General features: G+C 42.1%; 1 protein-coding gene across 6 annotated transcripts in view; it reads left to right on the forward strand.

The window, feature by feature from the left end:
- Nucleotides 1-1510: 1510 nt before the first annotated feature.
- RTKN2 (rhotekin 2) overlaps nucleotides 1511-18299 on the forward strand; it is a 56555-nt gene continuing 39766 nt past the window's right edge. For 2 of the 6 annotated variants that reach the window (XR_014511025.1, XR_014511026.1), the window contains exons 1-7: nucleotides 1512-2250; nucleotides 3761-3960; nucleotides 6048-6106; nucleotides 9676-9729; nucleotides 10722-10839; nucleotides 12253-12456; nucleotides 17183-17277. Coding sequence is in view for 3 of the 6 variants with exons in the window: in XM_083440052.1 (XP_083296178.1) it covers nucleotides 2194-2250; nucleotides 3761-3960; nucleotides 6048-6106; nucleotides 9676-9729; nucleotides 10722-10839; nucleotides 12253-12456; nucleotides 17183-17277 (787 nt within the window). In the remaining 3 variants the exon portion in view is untranslated. Of the gene's footprint in view, nucleotides 2251-2360; nucleotides 2777-3760; nucleotides 3961-6047; nucleotides 6107-9675; nucleotides 9730-10721; nucleotides 10840-12252; nucleotides 12457-17182; nucleotides 17278-18299 lie in introns of those variants that run through there. The other 4 variants (XR_014511024.1, XM_083440052.1, XM_083440050.1 and 1 more) reach the window with 4 other exon arrangements.

The following is an 18299-nucleotide window of genomic DNA, read 5'->3' on the forward strand; positions in this document are numbered from 1 at the left end:
AGCCTGGGCAGTGTGTATGGAGGTCCCTCACCATAATGACTAGTAGCCATTCCCTCTTAAAGCCACTGAAGATTGTTGCCATCACAGTATATAGATTTGTTGCCCTAGAAATATATATATAGATTTGACTGCTCTGTTTAACTGAGCTCAGTTTTTAATCAAGCTAAATGCTTAAAGATCAGAAAAGTTAATATGACACAGAAACGTTTGAACAATATTTACCTGTGTGACCACACAGCACCCACAATTCTATATAACAAATTTTAGAGAGTGTTATGGACAAACAGGTTGTGATTTTTCAGTTTCAGTGCCTTTTCTCTCTTCTGTTTGGTGCGGTTAATAAACTGCCTTCTCATAAATTGCCTTATTAGATGTACCAGGTTTCCCAGGCTTATTTCCCAGGATCTTTTTTCATTACAGATGTTTGCTTCAAGCTCCAACAACACAGTATGTGTGGCTGCTGTGTGTGTGTGTGTGTGTATAAGAATATCAGTTTGCTATGTAGTACCTGGCCAAAATTTTAGTCAAATGATTGACTATGTTTCACTTGATCCTATATGTTTATTTACAAATAGGTCACACTGACTTCAGTAAGCATAACTCCCAGCTTAGGGAAGTTTAGAACTGCAGTCCTAAAAACATTCAAGCCCTCTCAATATCTTCATATTGCATTTCTAATCAAAAAGATGGCACGGTTAAGATTGCTGAAAAGTGCAACTGTGTTCTGTTGGTCTTACACCTGTGTAAATGTGCATAGGATGACAGCCAAAGTGGCTATTTTTTGTGACAAGGCTTTAGTATGTCAAACAGCTGTATGGAAAAGTATATATTAGGCAGATGAGCCTTTTCTCATTGCAATACCTCCTAAACCAGATACACCTCACAACTGTATTTGGGGGTCTCCAAAGGCGCAATGGGTCAAGGAAAATCTGTGGTACAGTGCAGCACACTCTCAGTTAAAATATGTTTTCTGTACTTCCCTTCAGCAAGCCCCCCCCAAAAAACATTGCATAACGAATTGCAATAAGCATGCAGTAATAAAACGACAAAGATAGGTGAGGTAACATCCAAAGGCAATCCCAATGGAATCCTTGTAGAAGCTAAAACTCCATCAGATGGTAAGTGGTGATAAAATCTGGCAAAATGAAAAAGTTATTCGCCCAGCCCCTAAAAGACAACAGATGGGTGCACAAACAGGAACCTAGAAGACTAACTTGTCTCATTTCAGATGCCAAAGGGACTAGAAGGGTCTGTGCATGGCTGCACACAGGCTTATGTGTATATAAGCAGTTCCTCAGGTCCCAGGCCCTTTAGGAGCTTCAAAAACGAGGGTTGGCACTGTGAATTGCACTCAGAAAAGAGAATGAGAACCAGTATGTGGGTATTGGCTACATTTATAACCTGCCTTGTAAGGAGTCCAAGGCAGTGTACCTGGCTCTCCCTTTTATCCTCACATCCTGGGAGATAGCTTAGGTCTGGGGGCCCTCCAGATGTTTTGGACAACTCCCACCCACCCTGATCACTGGCAATGCTTGCTGGGACGGATGGGAACTATAGTTCACAACATCTGGAGGGCCCCAGGCAACACGGTGCCATTCATTGAGCCCTGGCAAGCTGTGCTCCTGAAGCGAAGTCCCAGGCAGTACTAGCCGAGCTGAAGGCAGCCCCGTATAGCTTTTTAATGTGTGATGTTTTATTATGATTTTATACTGTATAAGCCGCCCAGAGTGGCTGGGGCAACCCAGTCAAGTGGACGGGTTAAACATAATTCAAAATGATTATGATTATAGCTAGCAGCGGCACGGCAGCTACTTCGTGGCGCTGGTCGGAGGAAGAACATTCTGCACATGCTCCGCGGCGCCCTCTCTTCATTGTTTCCCAAAACCTATTTCAGTCAAGAGAGCTGAACGTGAGCGAACAAGGCTCCTGCCTACGGAGGTCAGTCCTGGCTATAAAGCAAAGCGGGGGCTGTTGGCTGAACAGGCGCCTGAACAACAACGCGATGCTGGGCAGCCATTCGCCTCTGACGAGGAGCCGAGGCGGGACGAGGAGAAGGAGGCGGAGGAAAAGGCGGGCCCCGCGCTGCCGTTGGGCCGGCGCTGCGGCGAAGGAGGCGGAGCGGGAAGTTTGAACTGCGGCGGCTCTGAGGAGGAGGCGGTGGTGGCGGCGGCCATAGCCGAGGCGGGAAAGGCGATGAGGCGGTGCCGAGCAGGCCGCGCTGCCGACGAGCAGCAGGTGAAGGAGGGACAGGTGAGCAGCGGAGGACGTTCGCCTCCCCGCCGTTTTTGGGAGGCGGAGAGCAAACGCGCGTTTCTGTTGTTTTGGAGGTCTGTCTCTCTTTCTCTCTCCTTCCCGTCCTCCTTGTATGCTGTATCAAGTACAGTGGTACCTCGGGTTAAGTACTTAATTCGTTCCGGAGGTCCGTACTTAACCTGAAACTGTTCCTAACCTGAAGCACCACTTTAGCTAATGGGGCCTCCTGCTGCTGCCGCGCTGCCGGAGCATGATTTCTGTTCTCATCCTGAAGCAAAGTTCTTAACCTGAAGCACTGTTTCTGGGTTAGAGGAGTCTGTAACCTGAAGCGTATGTAACCTGAAGCGTATGTAACCCGAGGTACCACTGTAAATAGTAAGCAGGGGAGGAGAGAAGAAGGCGACATGGATTCCCGCCCCCTCCCCTCCTTCGTCTCCTAAAGCGCCAGGAGAAGGCAGGGACCGGGCGCCCATCGCCCTTTTAGCCCCGGGAGCTAAACATTTGGAAACGGACTAGGGATGAGGTATTAAAGTTCAACTCTCCCCGCTGTGGAGACTCTCTCGGATTTTGACTTTGGGCGGGTTTTCTTCAAAGACATCGGCCCCCCCCCCCACTTTTTGTCCCCTTTTAGTGGTCTAGCGGAGCAGGGACGGGGAAGGGATGAAGGGTCCCCTCCTGGGACCCTCTTTTTTTCTTTTCTTGCCAGCCCAGTGTCCGCCAAATGGTTCTCCTGTTTTTGGACTACAATTCCCATCATCCCTGGTCACTGGTCTTACTAGTTAGGGACGATGGGAGTTGTAGTTCAAAAACAGCTGGAGGCCCAGGGTTGGGAAACACAGATTTGGACCGACTAGGATGCCACCCAATAGCGAGCAGTCCCATCAGCAGGCTGCAGCTTAAGCAAAGCTGCCTTACTTAGTGCTGAAGCTCTCATCCATGAAAAGAAGGCCACCTTTGTTTGCAGGGTACAGTCTTAGAAGGGTTGTCAGGAAGGGCACCTGCCCCTCAGAATTTACTGCACCCAAGTAGTCCTTGAAGGATCCCTTGATGGCATAGTCTCCCTGTGTGATGCTGGCTCTCTAGTTTTAGGACTCTGGTCACCCCTTGCACTCTAGCCAGGCCTTTTGGGCTGAGAGTCTTAACGCAGCCAACAGGCAGTGGGCAAATTGCCTTTTAGAGAAGTATGTCCCCTCATGGTCCGTCTTCTCCAGGGTCCTTGGAATGTAGACTGAAAACGTCTTTCTCTAACCCCATCGCAGAACTGAATAGGAAATAAAAATCTACACCTCCTAGTGTAAGGATAAGTTAACTTGATACCCTACAGATGTTGATGAACTACACTAGTTCCCACCATACTTTACTGTTGGCTAAGGAGGCTGGGGTCTGATGAGGGTTGTAGTTCCTGGCATCTGTTGTTCCTGGTTTAGCCAACTTTATTCCCCTCCAATAAATCATAAATCTGTCATTTGAGATTTATCTGACAACTCCATTGTGTTTTGGTGTTCAGGGTGGCAGCATTCAAGAGAAAATTGACTTTGAAACGAGAATGCGAGAAGGAATTTGTAAGCTGCTTGCTGTGAGCACACAAAAGGACCAAATATTGCATGCAGTTAAGAATCTGATGGTTTGCAATGCTCGCATCCTTGCCTACAGGACAGAATTACAGAAACAGACAGGAGAATCAACCATGAAGAGAACCACAGTGCGGTCAGTAGTAATCTCATGAGTTTTCTTGCAAGCATACCCCATTAATCACTCATTATTACAGTAATGGCCTGTAATTCAGCATGGGGTAACTACTCACCAACCAATGTTCTTCAAACATTGGGTTTTTAATGAAAATATTACTGACTTAATTGCTGTGATGCAACAGATGCTCACAAATGTGTCTGCTGCTGAAGTTGAAAGACAGGTGCAACTTTTGCAAGCAGCAGATGATCGGTGTGGCCTTAGTCTCATTCAGGGTCTAAGAACAGTTTCAGCTGCTGCTCTTGGTGGGAAGAAAAGTAGAGGGTTGAAAGAGCAGAGAATTCTTATGAAGGAGATCCAGGAGTCATGGAGATCTTGAGACTGGTCTAGTGACAAGAAACATCATCCTGTGTGGGAACCACTTTGGGTTTGGAGGAGTGACTCCCACATGGTTAGGCAAACCTGGTCTCCTACATCAGCTTCTAATGAAGAAACACAGGAAGGAGCAGGTGATAATGTGTAATTTTTCTGTAAACAATGGGAACTAGCTCTGCGACCCTCAGAAGCAAAGTATTCTCAGGGCGGGTGTGACCTTTAAAGTGTTTTGAGCCTTATAGTTACATTTCTTATCTAAAGATGCCATATCAAATGCTAGATGACACAGAAAAGCTTGAGCATATATTTACAAAATCTTCCCTGTACACCCCCCCCATAAAATAAAATACTGTAAAATGATTAATTGGTGCCATCTGCTGGTCAATGTTGATAACTACATCAACCAAGAAAGGAAATAAAATACCTGTCCTCAGGCCAAGTAGAAAAAGATGGTTTAGAGTTTTAAAATACTGATTTTAATTATTATGCTTCACTGTAGTTTTGGCCACTTGCTTATTTTTGTATTACATTTTTAATGTATTCATTCATTCATTGCTTTTTACACAAAATTGTCAAAGTAACTTAGAAAAACAAGAAATATGAAAACCAAATATATGAACAGAATCTAAAATGCTAATCCACAAATATATATATATAAAGGACAGATTCATTCCACTAAAAGGATGAGCACAAAAGAGGAAGTAGTCTGTCAAAAGGAGGACAGGGTACCACTGAATTTCTATGCTGGGTGTAGAAAAGGGCGTTTCGCAGCTGGGGCAGGGACAGCCTAGGTTTCTGTGCTAGGCAGCATGTATATACTACCTTCTCTCTGCCTAGCACAGAAACCAAAAGAGGTTGCCACTGATGGCTCAGAACACTTCCATCTCTCCTCCAGCAGCCTATTACATTTTCTTACTGGGCATCCAGGAGGTGAAGCTTCCTATTTAATGTCCCGCATAGAAACGAAGGGGTTGGCAGCAGCTGCTCCTTCCTTCTACCACCAGCCTGTTGTGTTTTTGTGCTAGACATGCAGCAGACCAAGCACCTGCTTGTCTAGCATACAAACACAGCAGGCTGATGGCAGAGGAATTGCGCAATCTGTAACTCCAGCACTATTCTACTATGTTTTTATGCTGGGCAGGGCATTGTCTCTTGCACATCTAGTGAAGAGACATAGTGGGTTCAGGGCAAAAGGACCAAGTGATCATGCCTCTGCAAGGACTTTTCCTGTGTGTCCAGTACAGAAGCAAAGGAGGAAGTAAATTGTTTTACTTTGCTGCTCTGTCCATCTTGCACCAGTTCCTGTTATGAGAAAAAAGGACACCTAGAGAAATTTGCCCAAGACACAAGGTACTAGTTATGTTCAAATGTCACTGAAAGTTGCAGAAGAGCACAAATGTGGTTTGCCAGATTTGTTTGGTTTCAACCAAACTTAGAAGTTCCAGTAGATTTTATATGATAGAGATATTATGGAGGGGGGAGGGTGTTAATGTGCACAGTAATGAATGTGCTACAGTGTCCTAGAAAATGCAAAAAATGTGTCATTTTTGAACCCTAAGTGGCTTAATTTTAATGGGTTGGTTAGAGTTACAATACTTTGATGTGTGGATCCCTCTTGAGCATAACTGAATACACAATAATCTGACCTTAGACAAAGTTATTTTGAAAGAAAAGAAGTGGATAGAAATTCATTTCTTTATCTAATTATAATCTTTATTTTGTTTTGTCAGATGTTCAGATTTTGCAGCTAAAGACCGTGAAGCTTGTGGAGGGAGACTTGCCATATCAGGTATTATTACGTTCTGAAAGCCTTCAGTTGGTGTGCTTGAAAATTTGCTGATGCAATATAAATTGCAATGCAGTGTCTTTTCACTGAAATGCACGCTCTCTGTCTGAAATGGCTAGCCTTGGGTAACTCTGTAACTAAATCCATTTGGAAAGTAAATGCATTCATTGCATTTAAGATAATATTCAAGGCCTTATCACCTTCACTGTGTAACTGTCTTGTACAAAGGATACATTTCCAGCTTCATCACTGGAGGATATAACTGCTTAAGAACCAAGCAGTAGTAGTTTTGAAAATTACTTCTGATGTGGCATAAGCAGTGAAATTACAAGTATTGCATTCTAAAATGTACTTCTATGTCTTGGTCCTAAACTGGCATACTCCGAAAATAAGGCTCATTAATTTAAACAGAATGCAAGGTGCATTTAACTGGCGAGTAGGATCACAGTCTTAGTTTTTCAAAAAGGTGAGTGGGGAGAGGGGGTCTGTGACGTTCTCTCTTTTGAATTGATCATCCTCACCTATTTGAAGGCCTCCTGTTTTAATGACTTGCCCCTCACTACTGCTTATGCCTTGAATTTGCTCCCCAAACAGCTTTAGTCATTGAAGCCCTTCTCAAGGCCCACTGCATCCATGACTCCTTTGGCTGACCTCCTTAGCTCCAAATTCAAAGCCTAAATATATGTATTTGTATCTTCAAAGATTGTTCCAATTATGTTTGCCTCATTTTTGTTGTAGACACCTGTCCTAGTGTCTAAATCTAGATTGTTAACTCAATTGGACAGGGACCTTGTTGTTATTTACATAACACCACCATTGTGCATGGTATTTTGCCAATTACAGAAGGATAGGTCCTTTCCTCAACTTAGGAGGAGCTATGAGACTGTGCCAAGGCTATGTACCTGTTCAGCACAGTGGATGGTAGCATTATCAATGGATTCAGGATAGCACATAGGGAGTTCAGACCTTGGGGAGAAAGATGAGCAGTTCCATCTTGGACATACTGAGTTTGAAACAAGAGTTTGAAAAAACATAACTTGGAAGCATAAATATCAGGTGGCTGGAGATGTAGGAATGCAGGGAGAACAGCTCAGGAGGAGAGAAAGAAAGAGCTGGGTGTTATCTCCCTGCAGGGGGTACAGAAAGCCATAGTATTACAGATTTGATGAGGTCTCCCAGGAATAATGTGCAGTGGCAGAAAAGCAGGGATCCTGGAACAGATCCCTGAGGAACCCAAGATCCCCAACAGAGGAAAAGCAAAAGAAGAGCTTCCACCTATGGAAATATTGAAAGAACTATTAGACAGATCAGAAGAGAATCAGTGAAAGGCAAAATTATGGAGACCCAGAACATAAAAGTGAATTGTGTAGGGGGGAAATAAGAGCAGCAGCGGCAGCACTAATTTTCCAACTTGCCAGGCTAAACTACAAAACCTTTGCCTGTGTGCCAGAATTTTATAATTATATAAAGTGATTAGTTGGTCTGACCAGTAATTTTTTTCTGGTGCAGCTCTGAAGAAAATAACCTGCCTTTATTGAAAATAAATCTATTATTGCCAGCTTTTTATCTGTTTAGTTTAAGTTCTATTTTATTCTTGCCTCAGTGTTGGATTTTGTTACATTAATGTGACTCCAAGAAACGGATAGCCAATTAAACGCTATGAAAGCTTTGAAGCAGAGTCTCATGAGAATACATTGCCAGTGGGATTTATTGCTGAAATAGCAGGCTTCGATAATGTGCACCATAGGCCAAAGAATGTCTGCTTATGAAATTGATTGAGATGTAATCTTCTTTGACATGAAGCTGTTCACTTCTGCCATTCCACATTTCCCTGCATGTTGCAAACTCTTTATGAAGCATCATTTGAAAGCCAAGTTACTTTGATTTTTACTCATAACTGGAAATGAGTGATTCTAATAAATTGCCATTCCATTTTTAGTAAACAGTGTAAAACATTACATCTCAACTCTTTTTCTGTGATTATTGGATGCTTCTCTTCGTTTTAAAGCCAAATTTATCCTATTTTTTTCCAAAGGTGTTGGAAAAACATGCAGCTTGTCAGTGTCTCCTAATACCTACCTCTTGTGGTGTTCAAATGATTTTGCTTATTAGTTGGCAACACAAAGGTAAAATATTCCACACAAAATTATCCTGTGATTTCAAAATATAGTGTGGTGCATCTTCCTTGAAGATAGCAGGAGCTGTCATATTCAAGGGTCCACATAATTTGGCCTTGGTAGCCAGTCAAAATTTGTGGCTGCCACTAACCATGTGATGATGGTGTGTTAGATTTCAGATCCACTCCTGTGCCTCTGAAGCAAACCACAGCTGTGGCAGCAAACCTCTGACCAAATCCCCTACCTCTAAGCTGTAAGTGCTGAGTGTGGAGATGTTTGCAAAGTGGCTAGGCTCTTGTGGCTTGGCAAGCTTCTCTGGAAGAAGAAGACGGAGAGTTTGGATTTGATATCCTGCTTTATCACTACCCTAAGGAGTCTCAAAGTGGGTAACAATCTCCTTTCCCTTCCTCCCCCACAACAAACACTCTGTGAGGTGAGTGAGGCTGAGAGACTTCAGAGAAGTGTGACTAGCCGAAAGTCACCCAGCAGCTGCATGTGGAGGAGCGGGGAATCGAACCAGTTCACCAGATTACGAGTCCACCACTCTCAACCGCTACACCACACTGGCTAAAGGAATTCCCACCCACCCGCCTTTTTTTCGAGACTTGGGAGAAGAATGGAAGAATCTTCTTGAGCTCTATCCAAACCGAGCTAAATCTAGCCGAATGAATGATTTCACTATTTTGCAAGCATCCTTGAGACATAGTGGAAGGAGTGGGAGATTCTGAATAAAAGTGCTTTCTTACGTTGAGCTAGCCAAGTGCCTTTAAGGACTTGTTCTTACAGAATCAGACTGCTGGTTCTTCTAGCCTAGGCCTGTTTACTCTCTCTGGCAGTAGCTCACCAAGCTTTTGAACAAAGTTCTTCTGCGTCACTGATGCCCATGGTCCTTTAGAAGAACCTGGCACACTGAAATAACAATCTGTCACCGAGATATTCCCAAGCCAAATCAGCACTATTGACTGAAAAATGGACTAACCAAGTGAAGTGGTACCTCCCGAACAAATCGGCTCCCGAAAGCCGCAAACCCGGAAGTGAGTGTTCCGGTTTGCGAATGTTTTTTGGAAGTCGAGTGTCTGATGTGGCTTCCACGGGTTCCGATTGAGTGCTGGAAGCCAATCGGAAGTCACGCCTTGGTTTTCAAATGGTTTCGGGAGTCGAGCGGATTAAGTTCAAGAACCAAGGTACCACTGTATTTTTAGGTACATTTGTGTAAGATTCTAAACTTTTCTTAACTGAAAATGCCCTTTCAGTTGATGTTCTTTTGAAATTCTGCCAAAGGGAAGTCTATGATAATTCAACAGTATCATTGATGATTGATTAGGCAGGCTGCTGGATACAGTGTGCTTGACTTTTGCCGCAGATAAGGATTAAAAGAAACAATTCTGAATTTTTGGATTGTCTTGGGATAGCATCATCATGTCACCGTGTTTAATTTTTCCTGCTTGCTTTTAGATCTCCGAATTCCATTAATGTGGAAAGGCTCTGATCACTTCAGCAGCAGAGATAGTAAGTATGTTTGTTTTGTGAAATGGTTTTGTACAACTAAACAGGAGGGCTCAATCTCTTATTGAGCAAGAGGGCATTGTGCAGCATTTACTTCTTACTTGGCATGTAATGTGACCTCGCAATAGACCGACATAGTTATTTGAAATAGGCTGACTTGAAATCTATAGTTCTTAAAATATGCAATGCTTGGAAGAGTGTAGAGTGACAGAAGTGTATGATGCTATCACATATTCAGTAGTGGGAGAGCTGAAATATCTGATAAAGATACAGAAAGTAATCCTGCTAGTTGAAACATTGAAATGTATCTAAATGAAACTTTGTCTCCTGTTGGATGGATTATTGACTTGGCTTCGTGCAGGCATGCAGTTTGCTGTGTCATGGAGATTAACTCCTGAGTCTTTTCAAACTGTCTCTTCCCCCACCATCCCCAAAGATTTCACTTTGAATTTCCGTAAGGTCAGAGAGGCTCAGTATGACAAAATACTCTTATCCTTCATTGTGCATTCTTTAATGCAAGTTCTTTAATGCCAGTTTGTAAAAAAAAAGAAGTAGGTTTATCAGAAAAAAATAACTTCCATGAGTTTTAAGCAAACAAAGATAATGTGTTGGTCCAGGTATAAATATTTTTGTTATAGAAACTGCTGTATTGTGTAAATTGACCTGCTGAATCTTCCCCGCCTTTGCATCTTTCTGCTGCATGCAAAAAAATAAATAACCCCCCCCCTCATAAAATTTTCATCTTGTAATGGTCTATCTTTTTTTAATAGAAATAATTTGATACTGTGCAATATGCCTGCCAGGCATATGCAGACAACTAAGGAAAAACATTTTCTGTAATATTTAGCTGCTGAAGTGTTTTAGTTTTTGTGTAATTTTTATTGTTGTTATAGTGGTCGTAAACACCTTCAATTCTTTATTTAATTGCAATAAACAATTTTAAAAAATAAATATAGCAAGTCTTTTAAAAGTCTTTTTGGGTTTTCTTTTTTCAGGAACCCAACGTTACTCAGTATTTTGCTTACTCAAAGCAGGAACTCAGGTTTTTGATACAGACTTGCTTATTGTGGATAAAGCAATCACAGATATATGTTTTGAAGGTGCAACCATATTGTAAGTATCTCTGGATCAGTGTAGAGTTGCAGGGCCTCACCAAGTCGCAAGTTTAAAAAGAATGAAAGACTCTTCTGAAGACAAAAATCCAAAAACAATCACACAACCCTTCTATTACACCGAAGGCAAAATGGGAAAAGTAGAACGTTCAACTTGTCAAATCAAAGGCTTAAAGAAATTGCATTATGAATACTGCTTGGAATATTTGAAAATAATACATTCTGTGCATTGCTGAAAGACTTGAGGAAATAGAAGGATGGAAGATTGGCCAAAACCAGAAACGGGTCCTGGATGCTATGCCTTCAGGTGATCAAATGTGGGTAACTGACCTGATCTGAACTTGCCATTTGGTGAGGAGCTGCTGGTGCTCTCCCCTCTCCCCACTGTGCTGCTTAGTTAGAGCTTGTTGCCTGTGTATATACACGCTTATATACATGTGTTTACATGAATATGCACAGGTGTTCAGATGCATCTGTTCAGGGAGGCAAAAAGCATTGTATATACCTACTGAAACTGTCACTCTAGCTGTTAATTACAGTGGTACCTCTAGATGCAAATGGGATCCGTTCTGGAGCCCCGTTCGCATCTAGAAGCAAACACAACCCGTGTCCGCACGTGTGCGGGTCACGTTTCGGCGCTTCTGCGCATGCACGTGACATCATTTTGAGCGTCTGCACATATGCAAGCTGCAAAACCCAAAGTAATGCGCTCCGTTACTTCTGGATTGCCGCGGAGCGCAACTCGAACACGCTCATCCCGAAGCACATACAACCCGAGGTATGACTGTAATTCCATTGGTTTAAAAATCCTGATTCAGTGTCCATTGTCTCAGCAAATGACCTTGTATTGAAGCCTGAAAACTTGGGTACACAACATGGGTTTAAGTTTTAGACATCTGTTCTTGTCCTCTTTAGCTGTACAAAGTATTTTTTTCCCATTGGAGAGCATCAGATTGCTGAATGTGTTCAAAACCACTTGATTTTGTTATTAGCTGATGCTGGTTGAAGGGTTGTCTTTTTCCCCACAAGCCTTCACAAACCCTTTCCCCATTATGTAAAAGCCATCTGAGGTTAGATGCAGGGTCACCAAAGAGGGTTTCTTTTTCTTGTTGTGATTTCTTCCCCAGAGACGTTTGCTTGCCCCCAGTGCTTATGTCTTTTCGGTGCTAGGCAATTAATTTTTTTATATACCCAGGCATTTTTAACATGTTTTATAACAGTTTTTAGAATCTGGTTTTGTGGCTGTACTTTGATTTATTGTTTTGTTTTAAATTTCACTCTGGCATGGGAGGCATGCACTGGAGAGTAGCTGAGACATAAAATAAATAAATAGCCGTAATTTTATTTTACAGTATTCTAAATTTTTGTTTGACCGTTGTACTTCTCCTAAAAGCTGTGAAACAATTGTTTCTAGTGAGGAAGCTGGCCCAGCCTTCCAGCTGAAGATTGAAGTCTACAGCTGCTGCTGTACTGAAGAATCTTCAACTATAACAAACACTCCTAAGAAGCTAGTAAAGAAGTTGAAAACCTCAATTGGGAAAGCTGCTGGGAAAAAACTCAGTCCTGTGTTGGATGACAGCAATCCTGAATCCTTGTTGCTTACTGATTCAGCTGTAGTGTGAGTAAATTGTTCTTTAATTTAAACCTAGGGATTTTTTTTTGGGGGGGGGGATTGGATGCAGTTGGTCTTTATTTAAAAGTGTATGGGAATAGATTCCATGCCTATGTACCAAGTGCTAAGAGAGTGACATCTTAACAGCTCCTAAAAATCTGAATTTCCTGGAAGTTTCCTTTCCTGCTCCTGCCTGTCCCTTGAGCCACAGGATAAGGCAATTTGGCTACTCCAGTGTAGTGCAGCACATAATGCATCTGGACTGCCTATCTCTCAGCAGCAGAAGATACATCTTGGCAATTGTTCAATCAGATCTTTGCAATTGTTTGGTCTGACCTTTCTTCTAGACTGGGGGGAGTGGTATGTGCAGCTCTGTAGCTGCAGCCACCTTCCCGAATTAGAAAAGAGGAAAGTGCCAGGGGCTGCCAGTTTGTCCACAGGATGCCTGTTTCCATTAGCCAAGACACGTTTTCCCTATATTTGTCTGGGATGTGAGTAAGTGATTGATTTCTGCCAGTTTATCAGAGCTGATTTCTCACCTCAATCAGAATGTTGGGCTGAGAGGGGTGAATGAATAGGGACACATACAAATACCTTATGCCAGGTCAATGGTTGGATAGTGTTCGCAAAGCTACCAGCATGAGTTTGACCAAACTGCGGCAGGCAGTGGAAGACAGAAGTGCCTGGCGTGCTCTGGTCCATGGGGTCACGAAGAGTCGGACACGACTAAACGACTAAACAACAACAACAGGTCAAATTATCTCACCATCTAGTCCAATATTGTCTCTTCTTGGCTGGCAGCAGCTCTCTCGGACCTCTGGAAAGAAAGTGTTTCACATTACCTACTACAGTACCTGATCCTTTTAAGTGGGAATACCAGGGACTGAACCTAGGAGCTTCTGCATTCAGAACCTGTGCTTTGCCACTAAGGTATGGTTCCCTCCTCCAAAGGATGGAAGAGGAGGGACTAATGAGGCCAAAAATATTGTCATGGAATAATTTTGATTATTTATACACTGCTTTTCCATCATAAGCTGTGCCCAAATCAGTTTACAATTACATGTAACATTGGGGGGGAAATAGTTTGTTACCAAGCACATCATCAAGTTCAAATAAGACAAACGTCAACAAGCACAGTTACAAAGTTACAAAGATTTTGATTTTGGTCTTTACGTATATTAAGGGGCAGAAAAGAACAGCTAATCTACATTTTAAGTGCTGGTATTGCAGCACTTCAAGGTCCACAGCAGCTAGCCAAGGTCCATCTAGCACCAGGCTAGATAGTTCACAGCTGGTTCCCCTGTGTCTCCACCAGAGGAGGCTAAGAGCAGCAAAAGGGACGTGCAGGGGAGTCTCAGACATTCCAGATACTCATGCTAATATTACTACATCAGGGGTGAAGTGATAGTGTCTCCTTTGCATGCAGAAGGTTCAATCTCTGACAGTTCCAGCTAGGGCAGGTAGCTATGAAACCCTGGAGAGCTACTGCCACTCAGTGTAGACAACACTGAATTAGAGGGACCTATTTTCTGACTTGGTATAAGGAAGCTTCCTGTGTTTCCTGCACCAGGATAAACTAAAGTCATGCCTTTTAGTAGGCATCTATTATCCTGATATGTTCCTTGTATCATTGTGTGGTGTTTCAGTGGTACATCCTGCCACTCTATTCTTATACATGTTTATATGTCTGGTATAGCTGTATAATATAGTGAGTTCTCAAGCCTTCAGTGAGTTAGGGACTACCTCTGCATGTAAAGACAGGCTTTAGTAGATTGAGTGGATGAGACCAATAGGGGGTCCAACAGTCAAGAAGGCGGTTTCTGCAAGTGCTGTAGAGAGAAGTGAGGGGCAGATGGGGCTCAGCAACCTGGGAAGGTAGTCCATCTAGGAGAAGGAAAACTCTGATCCTAAACCTCCACTGGTTTGAGGGATACTTTCAGAAGAAAAGGCTAAGGACTAAACCTTACACAAATCCAGAATGGAGTCTCTAAGACAGTTGGATAGCACCTTATACGCCTCCTTCCAGCAACTCCTGCAGCCAAACTGGTGCCAAATGCATTGCTCTGCTTTCCTTTGGACCACATCAGCAAGACCAAGAATAGGGTCTTGTCATCTGGGCAGCCCAGGACCCCCATACACACTGTCCAGACATGTACTGTGGAATCTCACTTCAGTGCTGCTATTGCAGTTATTTGACTTCACCCCCAGAGGCGCATGCCTTTGTCTCTCAAGACAGAGGGATGTCAATAACAATAAATAGTTTCAATCGCAGCATCAGATCATGATATATGATTTTTTTAATGGCCTAATGAATGGAAACATTTGTATGCTGAATGAGTAGCATTAAGGATATGCAAAAGGCTTTCAAATTTAGGAAAAGTGGGTCAAATGATAAGACAGATGTATCACATTAACGGAATATTCTGGAACACACTTTTTTGTAGCAGGAATAACTGAGCAACTTACATATATGCTGCAGATGGTATTGTTAGTAAGTCTGGTTGAGGTTTTGTATCAAATGTGCTGATAAGAACAGGCTGCCATTCTACTGAAGACAGAGCCAGGGAAAAAATCATAAGTTTTAATGTATAGATAGCGAAACGCTTCGAAAACATCTTGTAGAAAGAGCTTTGGAAGTACAAAATATTCTAATGCAAGCAAGTGTAGCTGGCTAGTTTCTGCAAAGATACTTCCATTTAAGGCAATAATCTAATTCAAACATTTAGGCAAAACATTGCTAGCAGTGCTAATTAGCCTGTTAAATTTGAAAACTGATAAAAATTTGAAAGATGAAGAAATTGGCAACTGATAACAATTTGGGAAATGAGACAATGAAGTTAGCCAAAAAAAGAGAGAATCTCATGTTTTAGATGGAAAATGTTACTATGAAACATATTTCAATAGTGAAGTAGTCTGTTTTCTTTGGCAAACCTTGTACTATAAATAGTAAGGATCTCTAACTTGAACATTCAGCACAAAAAGATTTTCATCTGTAATAAGAAACTCAGCTATTTAAAATGGAACAAAAATGTTCAATTACAGATGGCTTTTATGTGTTTGCCTAGTGATTGAGAATCTTTTGGTTGGAATCCATTTATAACCAGCACCTTGTTTTCAGCTGTTCAAAGATTTTTCCCCTTGATGTGCTAATGGAAATTGTACTGCAATGGTATTTATCCTGTGTAATGAGTGAAACAAATGTAATCATTATCCTATGACAACAACTCTTGGGGTGGGAGGGGGAGACCTAGAGGTGCAAAAACAGATTACTGAGCTGTTCAGAGGAAGTGGAGCTTTTTCAGCTGTTACCCAAATTATACTGTTGCTAAGACAAACCACAAAGCACTTTAAAACTTAAAGCAGCCTCTTTGTATGGATATCAAATGAGAGGAGGCAGCGAAATTTTAATGTTCATTGGGTTAGCAAATATAATTACCTAAAATTAGACAATGATAGAAAGGTGATTGCCACCCTGGGCTCCTTTGGGACGAAGGGTGGGGTACACGTCAATTAACTAACTATTATTATTTAAAAATAATATTGTTATCTGCAGCTACCTCCAAAAGCTGTACATTAGCTATGGCTGCCACCTGATATTTATGGAGTATGTATAAGTGCCAAGAGCCAAACTATTTTATTAAATAGGTTTGTGTTGTTTAGTTATTTTTTGTTGACAAATAGTGTGTGACTGTCTCATGGGGTAAGGGCTTTAACAATTGCCCTGCTGCAGTCCTGGTCAGAATTTTTTCCATGCCCAGTATTTACAATGGAAGAAAAACTCCCATACCCTTCAACATTTCTCCAATGAAAACAGGGACGTCCCATTCCATAATGATAATTTTACTGTTTATACCCCACACATCTTACTAGGTTGCCCCAGCCATTCTGGGCAGCTTCCAACATATATAAAGCCATTATTAAACATAAAAACTTCCCTATACAGTATTGCCTTCAGACGGCTTGGGGGGTTGGATAACTCCATACCCTCCAACATTTCTCCAGTGAAAATAGGGACATCCTAAGGAAAAGTTGAACATTCCGGGATTAAATCAGAAACCTGGACAGCATCTCTAAATCAGGGATGCCCCTGGAAAATAGAGATACTTGGAGGATCTGAACTCCTTTGGGTGTAACCAGGAGCTTTTCTCTCAGTGAACCAGAAGGTGTGAGGCCCCTTGATTCCCACCCTACACCACAGTTCCAGCCTTGATTGCCACCCATCTCTGCCCCCCATCCCTGGACAAGCCAGCTATTTATTAATCAAAAACAGATATGCCACACAAATATATGTGCTGAAAGCCATGTCTAGTGTGTTCCTAAAAGGGGAATCCCCTTCAGAGCAAAGTAGGAGGAAACCTATAACCTTGCAGCAGCACATAGGGAGAACTGGAGTGCATAACGGGCTCAAACAGCAGCCAAAGTGAAAGGAAAAAACAGGTTTCTTGTAAGGCAATCAGTGTTTATAGCTGTAAGAAATACATTTCTAATTGAAATAGTGGGGGGCCCAGGGGCCTTCAGAAGTTAAAGAAACCAAACTCCATTCCGGAAAGGGGGCTCCCAGTTCACACAATGGAGCAATGTTACTACATGTATGCACCCAAGTCTAGTGAGCACAGTTTCCAAAATGTACTTTAAATATAATAAGGAGCAAAGATCAAAAATACAGTTGCTTTTGAATTAACTGAACTTTGATGTTTTGTGCACAATACTGAAATAAACCTATCTTTACCAGGGGTGCAAAATACAATTTGCTGGCACATACATCTTTGGGATTGGAGAGTGTCAACAACAATTTCAGGACCCACAACCTTACTGCTGTGGGAGATGGTAAGTTCATAGTAAATAAGATAAATGATGTATGAGTAGAATATTCCAACTTGATTTCATAGTACTCAAATGTAGTGATTGTTTTCCTTGCCTTATGTTTTGCCAAACCTTACAAACTGTATGAAGGTAGCTTTTCTCCTTGCTATCTTAACAGCATTTGGAAGGAAAGAATTCACACTTTTGATGGATAGTCCCCCCTGCCTCCCGAACTACCTCTTGTAATTTCCCCAAATCTCTGTCCAATGCACATTCACTCAAAACTAAGTCCCACTTTGCTAAGTAGACAGTGTTGCAGTTGGAGGCAAGTGAGTATGAGGTCCAGAACCTGGAACGAGTTGTAAAAGCAGCATTTGTATGGGGCAGACAGATGCTACTAGGAAAGGTGAGATAAATGCCCATGCCACCCCCTGTGTTTTTATGTAAATAATTCTCCTGCAGTAGATGAAACCTGTTTACATGGTGTGTGTTTTAAAAAAAAATATTGGCATTTCTAGTCATGTATACTGGATGAAAACACCACTGAAAATATAACAAACCCATGTGAGTTCTGGTTCACAGTCTTAGAACAATTGTAGACATGCATAACAAATTACTCCGGATTCCTGTACAGCAGAACAGTGCCATTCAAATCTAACACACTTATTAAACCGCAACATTCTTACATTTTTCCTTCTTTTTTTATTGTGGATGCCTGTCAGCTTCTACATTCAGCAGCTGACCAGCGACTCTCTCGAGCTGACATTTGTATGAGGAGGTGGAAGGGATGAGAATTTGTTTGGTAAATGAAGTGTATGATGAGGTGATGATCGTTTAAGATCATGCTGAAGAAACAAGAGGATAAACTGAGGGTGGATTCAGCTGTGCTGTTTTTGTCATGTTGTTGGATGCACTAGGCAATTGACCTTCTCTTTGCTGTTTTTGGCAAAGAAATCTTTGTTGTCCAAAGCGGTCTACTGTTCTTTGGTTCTCTCTAGTCCTGTGCGATGGAGCTCTCATCCTGCAGTGTAATAAATTCAAATGCA

This window comes from Podarcis tiliguerta (genome assembly GCF_965153285.1).
Source record: "Podarcis tiliguerta genome assembly, chromosome: 5".
NCBI classification, from domain to species: domain Eukaryota; kingdom Metazoa; phylum Chordata; class Lepidosauria; order Squamata; family Lacertidae; genus Podarcis; species Podarcis tiliguerta.